Source organism: Mixophyes fleayi, chromosome 6, assembly GCF_038048845.1.
Source record: "Mixophyes fleayi isolate aMixFle1 chromosome 6, aMixFle1.hap1, whole genome shotgun sequence".
Lineage (NCBI taxonomy): Eukaryota > Metazoa > Chordata > Amphibia > Anura > Limnodynastidae > Mixophyes > Mixophyes fleayi.
The window spans coordinates 2,257,760-2,272,431 of record NC_134407.1 but is presented as its reverse complement, the minus strand read 5'-3'; the positions used below and the strand labels follow the sequence as shown (position 1 = coordinate 2,272,431).

Genomic DNA, 14,672 nt, shown 5'->3' with positions numbered 1-14,672 from the left:
AGAAACGGATTAGATTTAGGGTCTAATCTGTAGGTCACAGGATTACAGCGATATTGAAGAAGTTTTCAAGCAGGGTCTTGAAGCTGAGTGATGTTTATTTTGCTCAAGTGTCCTGACAAGGACAGTTCCACTGATTAAAGGTATCAGTGGTCAGGTCAGATGGAACATCAGAATGATACATTTCAATGTACAATGGCTCTCTTTTTATACAGTTTTAGACACAGCCTCACAGGCTAATTTTAGAATCAGGATGCCCTTTGTTTATCCAAACATGGATTTACAGGCATTGCAAAGCTAACAATATTTACGCTTATCTATGCTATCCTAAAACCTTGCTGTGATTTCCTGCATCTTACAGGGGACATCTGACAGCAAGTCTAATTACCCCTTTCCCTTAAGGGATATTGGACAGTCACATCAAAAGGTTTAATCAACATGAGATTAGCATGGGTACTTTCTTCCAACAGTTGCAGAATACACATTTCCTGCAAAGAAAAGTTGCAAACCCCAAACAAGGCATTTCCTTACACCAAAATTTACAAAAGACTTTCTAAACAAAGGCTTATTGTATCAGATATATACATCAGAAATAATGCATTTCCTCTAGCAAGGTTAAAACAGAAAAAAATAATTTTCTCCCCTGGTCTCAGAAATAAGGAGCTCCTATATCAAAATATACACAATATAAAAAATAAGTGCATATGAAATTATATAAATAAGTGCCCTGAGCTATTTCCTTTAAATAAATATATACCATAAGTTATTTATAAGTGATCCAGTCACAAAGTATTTAAAGAAAACACAAACACATTTATATATAATATGTAACTTAGATAATTTCCTAACACAACATAACCGGTATCCGTTGTCGTGCTGGTGCAAGAACTGCGGCACTTTTATCCATGGGAGAGTCTGTCATCAGTCTGGCAGCCGGTGATACTTAGCGCGGTTATTGCCAGTGGTAATAGATTGTTTTGTTTGATTATTTTATTGGTGTTCTTAGGGTTTGATTTATTATTCTTATTATTTTCTCCCGGATTAGAGCTTTGCCCTATACAACAAAGGGTCCTACCGGGCTCACCAGCGAAAGCTTTCCAATCCCATGCATCAGGAAGCCTATTAAACAAGGATCAGCGATAACAGAAGAAAATCAGTAATAAATGCCATATTATTAAAATAAAGCCAATTGGGAATTATTGTAAAATAGTTTTATTTTAGTTTTTTTATACGTTTCTTTTTTTAATTATTTGTATTCTAAGAAGAGGAGCTGAAAGCCCAAATCTGCACTGCACATGAGCAGATACCCCCGAATGGCCCGGCGTTGGGGTGATTTACCTCTTACCACCCCGGGCCAGTAGCATCTGGTTATAATACATCATAGCTGTAGATGGGCCTATTATTGTGTGTTAGTAAAGAGAAGTCATAGTCCTTTGATAAATATCCACAGACATCACAATAATAGAAACATGTAGTAACCAAGAACAGCCTCTAGATGTCACCGGCTGCACATGGTAAATGCTGCAAAGTTACAGATATGGTGGAAACAAAAAAAAAGGTAACATTCTAATAATGAACAATATGGAGACAATGTTTATTAAAGGATAAAGGCCCCTAATCCATTGTAAACTGCAGTGTCAGATTTAGGGTTTATCCTTACTTATTAAAGCCCCCGTATCACTACCAGGACCGACGGCTAAACTTTCCCATGCTAAGGATGGAGATGTCTAATTATCATGTACAGCAGTGATACAAGTACTGACCATGTACTCCGGATCCTTATCGCTATCTCAGAGTGACAACAAATAAAATAAAAGGTTTTATTATTAAAATTAAGAATTTTTCTTTTTTTTTTTTAAATAAAGTTTATTTTTTTATTTTATTTTTTTACATTTTTCTTTTTAAAAAAACTATTTTTTTAATTGAATCTGTAACTGAAAGTCCAAGTTGCGCTCAGGCAGATTGATCCCAGACTGGTCAGCTGAGCGCTGAGACTCCTCACAGAATAAAATAAGTTGTGATAAACAGACCCCCGGTATCTAACGGTCAGGTAATCTGACATATGAATGTTCCTGGTAAACGACGGGGTGGCTGCGTTTCTACAAAAGTAAAACAAAAATATTTATTTTGATTTGTTATCCTAAGAGAACAATCTCTGAATTCCTGATAAATCTCATATAATCCAGGTACATGAAAATGGGTCTGGTCAATGAGGGATGTAACACCTCCGGTTATTAAAGGGCTGAAGGATTATTGCAGGATATATGTGTGGACGACCTACTTCTGTATGGGGAGGACTAGAAAGATATATAATATAATATCCATTCTTTACTACAACAGAAAACTAACAGGGACTGGCTGGTTGGGGCCTAATGAAGGGTTAATAACAATAATTTTGTAAATGCAAGATGTATGTGATAATCTATCTAATGATTTATGTCATGACTTATGTGAGGATTTATCTGATGATGATGATGATGATGATGATGATGATGATGATGATGATGATGATGATTGCAGGAATAGTCTCCATAATCTGACATTTTATGTCTCTTGAGATAAAAAAAATAAAGATTAACTTGAATCTTGTTCTCTAGGAATTCCATGCGAGGGATTTAATGAACGTTAAAGCTTCATTATTCCTGACATCCAGAAAGACGTGTTTTATCGTACATGGGCTGAACGACAGAGCGGAAGATAACTGGGTGCCCGTCTTGTGCCGTGTAAGTCGCTATATACCTGAATCCTGACATCTAGAGACGGGGAGAACCTGCTAAATATTGGTTTTATTATCCCAGATGACAGTGATCTGGTTTCTCTTATCGCCCCTCTCTGTAATTACATACATTGATGTGTTTTATTATATTGCTTATTGCCCCCTGCCCAGACCTCTGCCTGGGGTGTTTTAGGAGATTAGTGGGGCCCAGGAGTAGGGGGTGTCCCCCTGTGACTCGCCCATCGCTTCTCCCCTAAAAACACCCCTCCAGTGCCGCACACACCTTCTGTTTAGCTGCCATTTGTTTACAAGCATTGAAAAGTCTTCAGTGCTAAGTAGAAAGCTGTGAGAAACTGGGAAATGATTCTCAAAATATCACTAATTGCTTTAGAGGTCAAGGGAACGATCCAACTAAAGATGTTCGTGGATGTGTAATATTTTCTTATAGATGTGTTTGTAGACTCTGTGTCAGCCCTGAATATATTAATGTTTTCATTTGTTTCTTAAAAAGAGCAGTAAGGATACCGGGGACGGTGTCTGCTCTGGGCAATGAGACACCTTTATATATAGAAGATTTATTCCTTCTCTCTTTACAGACTCCGATCTGTACGAGGTGGGTTATCGTGATGCCTCTAGCTGGGGAAGGAAAAAATAACCATTTAAAATCTAAACATTATCATCATTTGTTTATTTATATAGCGCCACTAATACCACAGCGATGTACAGAGAACTCACTCACATCAGTCCCTGCCCTATAAGAGCTTACAGTCTAAATTCCCCAACACACACACAGACTAAGATCAATTTAATAGCAGTCAATTAACCTACCAGTATGTTTTTGGAGTGTGGGAGGAAACCGGAGCGTCCGGAGGAAACCCACACAAACACGGGGAGAACATACAAACTCCACACAGATAAGGCCATGGTCGGAAGTTGAACTCATGATCCCAGTGCTGTGCTGGGGTCATGAAGTTTTCCTGTAGTAGATAAGCATTGCAGCAGTGAATACTGTAATTATATCTATTATGAATTACATATGTCCTGAGCACTGAGGTCGTAGGAAATCCCCATATTATAAATAGCCCCAGCAGTGTACTTAGCTCATTATGCGATGAGAGCTCTTCATGTGAGGAGCTAGTTAAGCGTCATTGGAAATGGTTTTTTTTGACAAGCAAGGATCCTGTGGATCTATTTGGGTATTTTGTTTTGAAAAGCAGATAGTCTCTGGATTTATTTTGGTTTCTTTCATGGACAAGACGGAATTCCCTGGATCGGTTTGAGTTTTTTGCTTTGAGAAGAAGGAAGTCCCTGGTAGTACTACAATCACCAGCATGCCCAAACAGATAAAGGCAGCCTGGGCTTATTGGGACCTGTAATACACCACGGACAAAATGGTTTATTATTACTGTTTATTTATTTTTATTATTACCCCACGCCCACCAGCCAGGGGTGTAGGAGGAGCGCCCTTAGGGGTCCCTTCTATAGTGCTGCCAGACAATATAACTTACCTGGCATCAGTACGTCTCTTCCAATGTCCTGACTCGCGATGGTTACACACCAATCACTATGGACCAATATACCTGCCGTATTTGTCGTCTCTCATAGTCCGTGTATCTACAGGAGATTCTACTGGCAGAAGATGTGAACTGCGTCGGGGTGGACTGGCATCAAGGCTCAGGGAACTTATTCCAATACCCAGATGCCACCAGCAACATCCGTGTCGTGGGAGCGGAGATGGCCTATCTGCTGCGGAGATGGCAGGTGAGGGTAGATAATGTGTGTGTAGAAGAAGGTTGTATGATCCAGTACGGCAGATAGTGGTAGAGACTTATGTCAGTATCTGGACTATTCCAGCTTCCGTCATCATCTCCTCTCTGTAACCATTATTACCACTAATTCAGACCATGGTTATTAAAGTCCTTTCACTACTTAATCTAAGTAACATATTTCTGAGCCCCCCCCCCTGCACCATAACTACATTACTTATTATCAAAATATATCTGTCACAACCTGAGCTGTTCTCACATTTCTGGCAGGTTTGATATTGTAGCATTATATATAAGACAGCATCGGATTAGTTGTCATCATAGACAGCACGGTGCCCCCATGTATGTTATATTATCCCCGAAGAAAACTCACATAAAAATGGGTTACAGTAACTTGGGCCCTGTCAATCTCTACTGGGCCGTAGGCAGGAGCCAACGTTACCTAATGGGTGATCTGACTCTAGGATAATAAGCGGCTCTGGCTCTCTGCATAGCAAATATCAGCTGAGCTCATTCACTTATATTGCTGAACAAATCATAGAGAAGATGAGGGAAGAGCAGCACGTGAGGCTCCTATATATATATATTTATATTTCCTCTTACGCTGCAGTTATCAGTATTAGTTGTGAGCAGCAGGAATGTTATTCACATGTTGGTGACTATATTAATGTTTGCAGTTTATCTGGATTATATTTCTGTATGAAACGCACCTTTATATTCATATATCTGTCTCTAGGAAGAGCTGGGATATTCTCCAGCAAACGTTCACATAATTGGGCACAGTCTGGGAGCTCAGGTGGCCGCAGAAGCCGGGAAGAGACACCTTGGAATTAGGAGAATCACAGGTAGGTAGAATATCACAGGTAGGTGATACCTGTGTCACTCAGACATAAAGATTTGTTGCAGGACTATGATAAATGATTACGTTATCATACAATGGTCATGGATGCCCTCGCTGGCGTTACTGTCACATTAATGTACATGCTGGCTCACACTATGCACACACTATGCACACACTATACACACACTATGCACACACTATGCTCACACTATGCTCACACTATGCACACACTATGCACACACTATGCACACGCTATGCACACACTATGCTCACACTATGCACACACTATACACACACTATGCACACACTATGCACACGCTATGCACACACTATGCACACGCTATGCACACACTATGCACACACTATGCACACACTATGCACACACTATACACACACTATGCACACACTATGCACACACTATGCACACGCTATGCACACACTATGCTCACACTATGCACACACTATACACACACTATGCACACACTATGCACACACTATGCACACACTATGCACACACTATGCACACACTATGCTCACACTATGCTCACACTATGCACACACTATGCACACACTATGCACACACTATGCTCACACTATGCACACACTATGCACACGCTATGCTCACACTATGCTCACACTATGCACACATTATGCTCACACTATGCACACACTATGCTCACACTATGCTCACACTATGCTCACACTATGCACACACTATGCTCACACTATGCACACACTATGCACACGCTATGCACACACTATGCTCACACTATGCACACACTATGCACACACTATGCACACGCTATGCACACACTATGCTCACACTATGCTCACACTATGCACACACTATGCTCACACTATGCACACACTATGCACACACTATGCACACGCTATGCACATACTATGCTCACACTATGCACACACTATGCACACGCTATGCACATACTATGCACACGCTATGCTCTTTGTTAATCAAAGGGGTTAACACTTCATACCGTAGCAATCAAAGGGGGGAATTCAATTGGCTTCGTTATTGCTGAAAGTATCACAGTTAATACGGTATTAGGGCACATTCTTACCGTCAGTACGGTAGTTTTAGCTCGCAGTCCTCTGGGTCGTGAGCAAAAATCTGGGTTAAAATTACTGTATTAACGGTAATACAATTAGCGCCGCGATATTCCTACACTAACGTGGCCGAATTTAATCGCCCCCAAAGGGTTAACACACAAGCTAATACTTCTCTTTTTAAAAGGCTTTTGGATTTGTTAACACAACATAGATAAACTTATTAAATTTTAGATTTAACATAAAAAACACTTTGGATATAATAAAACATACAATAAATGACATATGACATAAATAGAATAAACATTAAATAAATAAATAAATAAAAGTGATACAGTGGCAATTACAGAGAACACTTATATAGTATAATCTATATGCTGGAGGAAGTGCAGGAGGGGACAGCTTCTCAATTCGATTGAATGACACCCAGAGTTGTTATATAAAAGTCCACACTCTTCTGCCTTTAGTGATATCACTGAGAGGATGTCTACGCCGCACACCACCTGATAATTGACAAGACTAACACTTAATTCATATAGCAATACCTAATAGTTACCTGAAAGTTGTGGCTGGAGGGAAATTGGAGTATTAGATGGAAATACATATTTGTGTGATTCCTCCAGGTCTGGACCCAGCTCGGCTGCATTTCGAGAACACTCCTGATGAAGTCTCCCTGGATCCATCTGATGCTGCTTTTGTTGATGTGATCCACACTGACACTAACCCACTTATTGGTAATAATACAGATCCACAAAGCTCTGTAAGGAAACAGTTTCCATCATCGCACATTAATGTTGTCCCATTTCCTTCATGAAGGTTTAGGTATAGTAAAACCAGTGGGACACTTTGACTTTTATCCAAACGGAGGCGTCCACATGACTGGATGTGGGAACAAGTTTAGCTCCATTGCTAACATGAACGGTACAGATTCATCTTATATCACATTACTCAAAGTTTTATTCATCTTATAACTGGCACAAGTTGTGTTTCTCTCGCCTGGGAGACTCTCTCTAGGGTGCACTAACCTCTAAGGGGTCATCATCCCATTGCAGGTGGTTGTGTGATTAACAACCTGACACCCAATGTGTTGTGGTGTTTTGTCTCCGTAGCACTAATTGAAGCTGTGGCGTGTAATCACCTCCGACCTCTCAAGTACTTCACGGAGAGCGTCAGAAACCCCCGGGGCTTCCTTAGTTATCCTTGTTCAAGCTATGACATGTTCACAAAAGTAAGTTACTGTTCTCTTCTCGGTGAGACAGACATTAATGAAGGGGCAGGTTGGGGAAAATTGTTTGGTTAGGAAAATGAATGTATGGACCAGGGCAGAAGGTGCAGTTGGCCTGATGCTACAAAGTCAATGCATTAGGCAGAGGGAGAGTCAAGAAATAATTGGGCAGAATATATGGCCGTGGGATGCACACGGAGGTGATTGATAGCTAGTGGCTAGAGAGACCATTAATGGCTGCTATACATGTGTAAAGGCTGCATATATGATCCCTATATATGGATAAATGATTCCTATATCATCATCATCACCAGTTAATTATATAGCGCCACTAATTCCACCACGCTGTACAGAGAACTCACTCACATCAGTCCCTGTCCCATTGCAGCTTACAGTCTAAATTCTCTAACATATAGACACATACAGACACGCACACAAATAGAGAGAGAGAGAAACTAGGGTCAATTTAATAGTAGTCAATTAACCTACCAGTATGTTTTTGGAGTGTGGGAGGAAACCGGAGCACCCGGAGGAAACCCACACAAACACAGGGAGAACATACAGACTCCACACAGATAAGGCCATTGTCGAGAATCAAACTCACAACCCCAGCACTGTGAGGCACAAGTTGCCCATATGGGTAAATGATCTCTTAATGGTCACAAGTGATTACTAAATACCCCCAATCTATGTAAATTTTACTAAGTAAAAATGTAGATGTTTAATAAATGTTCCTGCCCAATATGTGTATGTACAGTATGTATGTATGTATGTACTGTATGTTTGTATGTATGTATGTATGTACAGTATGTATGTACTGTATGTATGTACAGTATGTATGTACAGTATGTATGTATGTACAGTATGTATGTACAGTATGTATGTACTGTATGTATGTATGTACAGTATGTATGTACTGTATGTATGTATGTACAGTATGTATGTATGTATGTATGCAGGTACAGTATGTATGTACAGTATGTATGTATGTATGTATGTACAGTATGTATGTACTGTATGTATGTATGTATGTACAGTATGTATGTATGTATGTATGTACTGTATGTATGTATGTACAGTATGTATGTACTGTATGTATGTACAGTATGTATGTACAGTATGTATGTATGTATGTACAGTATGTATGTACTGTATGTATGTATGTATGTACAGTATGTATGTACAGTATGTATGTACAGTATGTATGTATGCATGTACAGTATGTATGTACAGTATGTACAGTATGTATGTACTGTATGTATGTATGTACGTACAGTATGTATGTACTGTATGTATGTATGTATGTATGTACAGTATGTATGTATAGTATGTATGTATGTATGTACTGTATGTATGTATGTATGTATGTATGTACAGTATGTATGTATGTATGTATGTATGGACAGTATGTATGTATGTATGTATGTACAGTATGTATGTATGTATGTATGTATGGACAGTATGTATGTATGTATGTATGTATGTACAGTATGTATGTATGTATGTATGTACAGTATGTATGTACAGTATGTATGTATGTATGTATGTATGTAGATTTTTATGTAATACTCTAAACCATATTATACTCTGCTCAGTTACCCGGACTCTCTGTGTATAGTGATTGGCATCTACGTATCTTCTCCAGGGCTCCTGTTTCCCTTGCCCAGCTGGTGGATGCCCTTCGATGGGGTATTACTCAGAAGCATCATACAGCATCACTGATCGTCAAACCTTCTATTTAAACACTGGGGGAATCAACCACTTCTCAAGTAAATATTTGTGGAATAGAAGCCTCAGTGTCACAGTACAGTGTTAGGTGATGTGTGGTTAATTAGTTGTCTTATCAATGTAATGGGAGATGCTGTATAGGATGATGTATGGAAGGTGCCGTAGCTCAGAGCAACCAACTTATCTTTGCTTTTCTTCTATATTTTATTTAATCTATATAAGAAAATGTGGGAATATGATTGGCTGCTGTATGCTGCACTACTTACTTCTACCATTACATACACACATATAGTTACCCCCGGTCACATGGTCCATATGGCTTTAGTTACCCCTGGTCAGGTGGTCAGTATGTGTATAGTTACCCCTGGTCACATGGTCTGTAGGGCTATAGTTACCCCTGGTCACATGGTCTGTAGGGCTTTAGTTACCCCCGGTCACATGGTCTGTAGGGCTTTAGTTACACCCCCGGTCACGTGGTCTGTAGGGCTTTAGTTACACCCCCGGTCACGTGGTCTGTAGGGCTTTAGTTACACCCCCGGTCACATGGTCTGTAGGGCTTTAGTTACACCCCCGGTCACATGGTCTGTAGGGCTTTAGTTACACCCCCGGTCACATGGTCTGTAGGGCTATAGTTACCCCTGGTCACGTGGTCTGTATGATTATAGTTACCCCCGGTCACATGGTCTGTATGATTATAGTTACCCCCGGTCACGTGGTCTGTATGATTATAGTTGACTATTTTATAGAACCTTCTACTTTGTATAACTGACAAAACCAATCACATTTTCTTCTTTCTTATTTTAGGTTATAGGTATAAATTGTATCTTTCTTTATGTGGAGAATGTATGATTTCGGGACAAATCTTTATAGCCCTGTTTGGTAACGGAGTCCGTACAACAGAGTATGAGGTTGTGCAGTAAGTTACAATGTAACACTAAGCTCAAACAGTGTGTGTTAAATATGGGGGGAGATATAGAGACCATCACGGATCGGATCGTACGTCAACCAACAATCTCTCAATGTTTCCTTGTAGCCAGTACCCCCCCCCCCCCCCCCCCCACCTCCCACTTCATGTATCAGGTTGAGGCTGCACCAGAGACAGTAATGAGTCCCCTTCTTATCTCCTCTTCATAGAACCATCAGATGGTTTTCAGCACCATTTCTTTGCTTATGATATCCAGCGGTGCCCCCTGTATCAGAGACCCTCACCCAGTCTAGTAGTGACCATCTCTGAATATATCTTAGCTGTTTCCTATATGTCTCGTTCTTGTGCTCCCACCGTAGTGTTATCCTCAAACCTGATATTTGTTCTCTGTGTCTGCGATTCTCCAGTTGTGTCATTTAATGTAATTTATTGTTCAAATGTGTCTCCCTGATACTTACTGCTTAGTGGAATATGATGGTGCTATATAAATAAATGATAACAAGAATAACTTATAACCAATCAGATCATTAGAACAATCAAAGGACTAGTCCAACTTGTAGCCAATCATAGCATTAGACCTTTCATATGGCGAGACCGACCTCCGTCAGACACTTGTATGGCAGCTCACACTGCATTCCCCAGGCGGATCCTTTATTCATGATGACATTTGTCTTTATCTAGGGGTAATTTCCTTCCTGGTAACACTCACTTTGGATTTATTGATTCGGATGTTAAGTTGGATGACGTTAGTTCTGTGAATTTCCGCTGGACTCCGCTTCTGCTGAACTTCTATTGTTTCCAGTTGGGGGCAGAGAGAATAGAGTTACAGGCAGGGGAAGACGGAACCATGTAAGTATCTTATAATATTGTATTTATAATACTCAGCAAAACAAAGGGGAAAGTGTAAAACTGTAACAGAGGCAAATAAACTGCTCTGATCTTTCTGTCTGAATAAAGCTCTTTACTTCCATGATGTGAGATGGACGCTGAATTCTGCTTTCTTCCCACAGATCTTCATTCTGTACAACTGGAACTGTCAGCAAGAACGTTGTGCAGTCTCTGGGCCCCTGCAAGGACCGGCCTGTCGCCTACCTGTGCCCCAACTCCGGATCCCAAGTTGAATATTTGTAGCCAAATCATCACCGACACGCAGAACGCTGGATTCCTTCATAAACCGTCCCCCACCTGCACCCGCTACATAACACGCTCTGGGGACAAGATTCAACATTTTAAATGAAAAAAATGCCCGTGGCCCAGTGACCTAGCCCAAGGTAGTCCTCAATGGGACTGGGCCGGGTGCCCCCCTGTCGCCCACCCCTGTCTGCCCCTGGACACTACCCAGTCTGGGTACAGACAGATCTTCAGGCGTGACAAATAGGATGAAAGATGCTCTTTTTATAAACCAGACAATTCAATAAAAAATATATTGTTTTGATTTTAAGCTAAAAACAGAAAGGCTCATTAATGAATGTACAAAGGCTGTTTCGTGCCATCCAGTCCCTACTTTTGTGCTAGTGTGCCCGCTTTTACTGGTGATAGGTCATTAATGATGTGCACCACTAAAGACCTAGGTTTTGCACCAGTGCATCTACTCGCCCAGAGTGGAGAGTTATTATACTGATTCCCCGGGGTAAGTTGCTTAGTCGAGTGCATGTGTGAGCCTTATAGGACACAGTTATAGAACTAATATTGAATGATTTATGAATATTTACCTGTTAGATAAATACAATATCAGTCTACAAGCGTCACGTTCATCCACTGATCAGATCCCCCAACTGCTTGAAGATCCGTTGCTGTCAGTATAAACCTTAATGTCACATTAAACAGTTCCTATATTCCAGTACAGAATGTAATGTAAACCCCGGGGTGGTGGTACCCAGTGGGCATAAAGTGATGAACAAACACTGCCGTCTTCAGTGCCCCCCCCCCCTGTCTGTATTGTCCCCCTCTTCTTGAAGCCACCGGTGTAGACCCAGGAAAACCTCTGGTTGTCTCACCCACGATGCACAATAAGGACACAGGTAGCAAGGACGGGCAACCCAAAATTGTGTTCTTATTATGGAATTACTTCACTTTGACTTCACAAGTGTATCAACAGCTCACAATATATGTAAATAATCTCAATCAAGTCACCGTTAAAGCACAATACCTATAATATTATAACACTCCAGCAGCTTCAGAGATATTGCAATAGATTAGTAAGAAGTGAGGTTCCCACAGTTCAGAGTTTGATACTACACAAAAAAAGTCAGACCAAATTCCTCATAGGTTTTTTATCCCAAACAACATTAATATAAATATATATGTTTATATACAGTCACTGGTCCCTATATGTAAGATATCTGTGTGGTCATGGTGCTGTGTGTTCTTCAGGCCAGCGGTCCCGGTGAGCCCACCATCGTCCACATAGAGTCCTTAAGATCTATAGTATTACAGATCGTGGAGATAGTAATCTGTAGGACGCTCTGTAATGGTCTCAACTCCACCATTGGGAGATAATTCTAGTCTATTACAGCCACTTATACTTGTGGTGTTGAAGACCTTGGTGGAACGAGGTGGTGAGCTGGTCTGAGGATCTCTGATGAGCGTGAGGCAGAGAGGGGGGAGGTGGTCCGTGGCCTCATCACCAATGGGCTTTTATTGTGAAAGGATCTCACCAAAAAATAACACAATAAAGTAGCGCAGATATCTCTATAAAACCTTACATAAGTTACTATAGTCAGATCACAGCCATAGCTTAAAATTTTACCCCCTGGAGGGAGAAAGAAAAAGGCCGCCACCTAGCCCTCAAGTTTAACCAAATGAATCTAAAATATTCATAAACTGCGCCCTCCCTCAGCCCTGCACCCTGGACGATCACCCCCTATCGCAGAGCCCTAAGTGTGCCCCTGAGACAGATGTGCGGTGGTCTTACATTACCCAATCAATATAACATGAACTTCACTCTAAAATAAGTTCCCTGTTCTCAGATGATTCCAACAATTCAAACTATTGGACAGAGTCCATTTGGTCTGAGGAGCCACAGAACCTCTATGGATGGGAAATGGGAAAATTGGTGCATTTGGTGCTGCCAGCTCCTAGTTTAGGGGCCTATATATATCCAAGGGCGGAGACTAGGCGCCTCGCTCTTTGTGAGCTCCAAACGCCTGTTCGCTGCGGCAGTAATCCAGACCTACCGGGGTAAACCGCTTTGTGCTTCCTAAATGAGGCCCAGTGTTTTGCGAGGGTGTAAATCATCATTCTCCACTCGATGACCGTTTACAGGTCGCTGTTCCGCAGACGGATGAGGTGCCGTCCAGTTCTGCTCCGATTCTAGATCGTGGAGTGGCCTTTATCTCCTGAGCCAAAGCAGCAGCCATCCCTAATCTATTCAATAGCCCCCAGCAGCCCCCCTAAGAGTGACGAGCATGCGGCTGATCAGGGCAAGAGAGATTGTAGCTAGAAAAGGGGTCACCAATCTCTCCCTATTGAACCTTCTTGCTGGCGACCCAGGTTCTGCTGATCTGTACTGTTAGAGAGGGTTAAGTGCTGGGTATAAGAAGCACATGGCTACAAGCAGGGAAAGGCTTTTTACTAATGTGAATAAAAACCCACTCAAAATGAAAGCCCTCTTTACTAACTGCGGCAATTGTCAACTGGTGAGAGAATTCCATTGTAAGGGTAATAATGTACTCTGCTAGCTGTTATTACTGAGGCAGAGAATGGGAGAATCCGTGACCCCTCTACACCTCTTCCCCAGGTAGCGCCAGCTAATGAAAACACAACGTACCACGGCTGCTTCCACGCGGTTACCTTGAAGTACCTACCTTGCCCCTCTGCGACCCCATTACCGCACAAACGCTCTAACACGCTGAGGAATTCACTTAACAGACTCTTCTGTACACAGAACAAAGGAGAGCGCTCAATTGTCAGCTCTCCAATCTGTCAGCCTTTTCTGCACTATTTCAAAGGACAAGATCGAGTCTACACATCCAGCCACAAACACGACATTTGTCATTATTGAATATTATCGACTTGTTTTCATTCGTTTCACATCTCTTTAAACTGTTTACACTTAATTGAAACGTGGGCAACTAAGCGTTCGGCTCTTCTAATAGCTATTAGGAGACCATTACATTTGTAGCAACAAAAGGTGATATGGAAAATAATGAAAACAAGAATTAACCTAAAGAAATGCATTGAATAGGTCAATAGAGCACACAGCATTTCATGTCATAATAGACTCTAACACGTTTGCATGTTACCATAAAAAAGAAAAATAGATATTTTCAGTATATTTGTATCCCAGACATATGTGTATCTTTAAGCAGATTCAAATTTCAAAACACTGAATAGATTTCAATCAGAATGTGTTTTTCCATCTATTTTAGACAACGCGAATATGATAAGAGAGATGTTCTTAGTATATA

General features: G+C 41.0%; 1 protein-coding gene across 1 annotated transcript in view; it reads left to right on the top strand.

The window, feature by feature from the left end:
• LOC142160707 (pancreatic lipase-related protein 2-like) overlaps positions 1 to 11,705 on the top strand; it is a 28,710-nt gene extending 17,005 nt beyond the window's left edge. The window contains exons 4-13 of the mRNA XM_075215585.1: positions 2,595 to 2,720; positions 4,334 to 4,474; positions 5,216 to 5,324; positions 7,009 to 7,119; positions 7,202 to 7,306; positions 7,495 to 7,613; positions 9,256 to 9,379; positions 10,143 to 10,254; positions 10,945 to 11,112; positions 11,274 to 11,705. Of these exons, the coding sequence (XP_075071686.1) occupies positions 2,595 to 2,720; positions 4,334 to 4,474; positions 5,216 to 5,324; positions 7,009 to 7,119; positions 7,202 to 7,306; positions 7,495 to 7,613; positions 9,256 to 9,379; positions 10,143 to 10,254; positions 10,945 to 11,112; positions 11,274 to 11,394 (1,236 nt within the window). The 3' untranslated portion in view covers positions 11,395 to 11,705. The remainder of the gene's footprint in view (positions 1 to 2,594; positions 2,721 to 4,333; positions 4,475 to 5,215; positions 5,325 to 7,008; positions 7,120 to 7,201; positions 7,307 to 7,494; positions 7,614 to 9,255; positions 9,380 to 10,142; positions 10,255 to 10,944; positions 11,113 to 11,273) is intronic.
• The last annotated feature ends 2,967 nt before the right edge of the window (positions 11,706 to 14,672 follow it).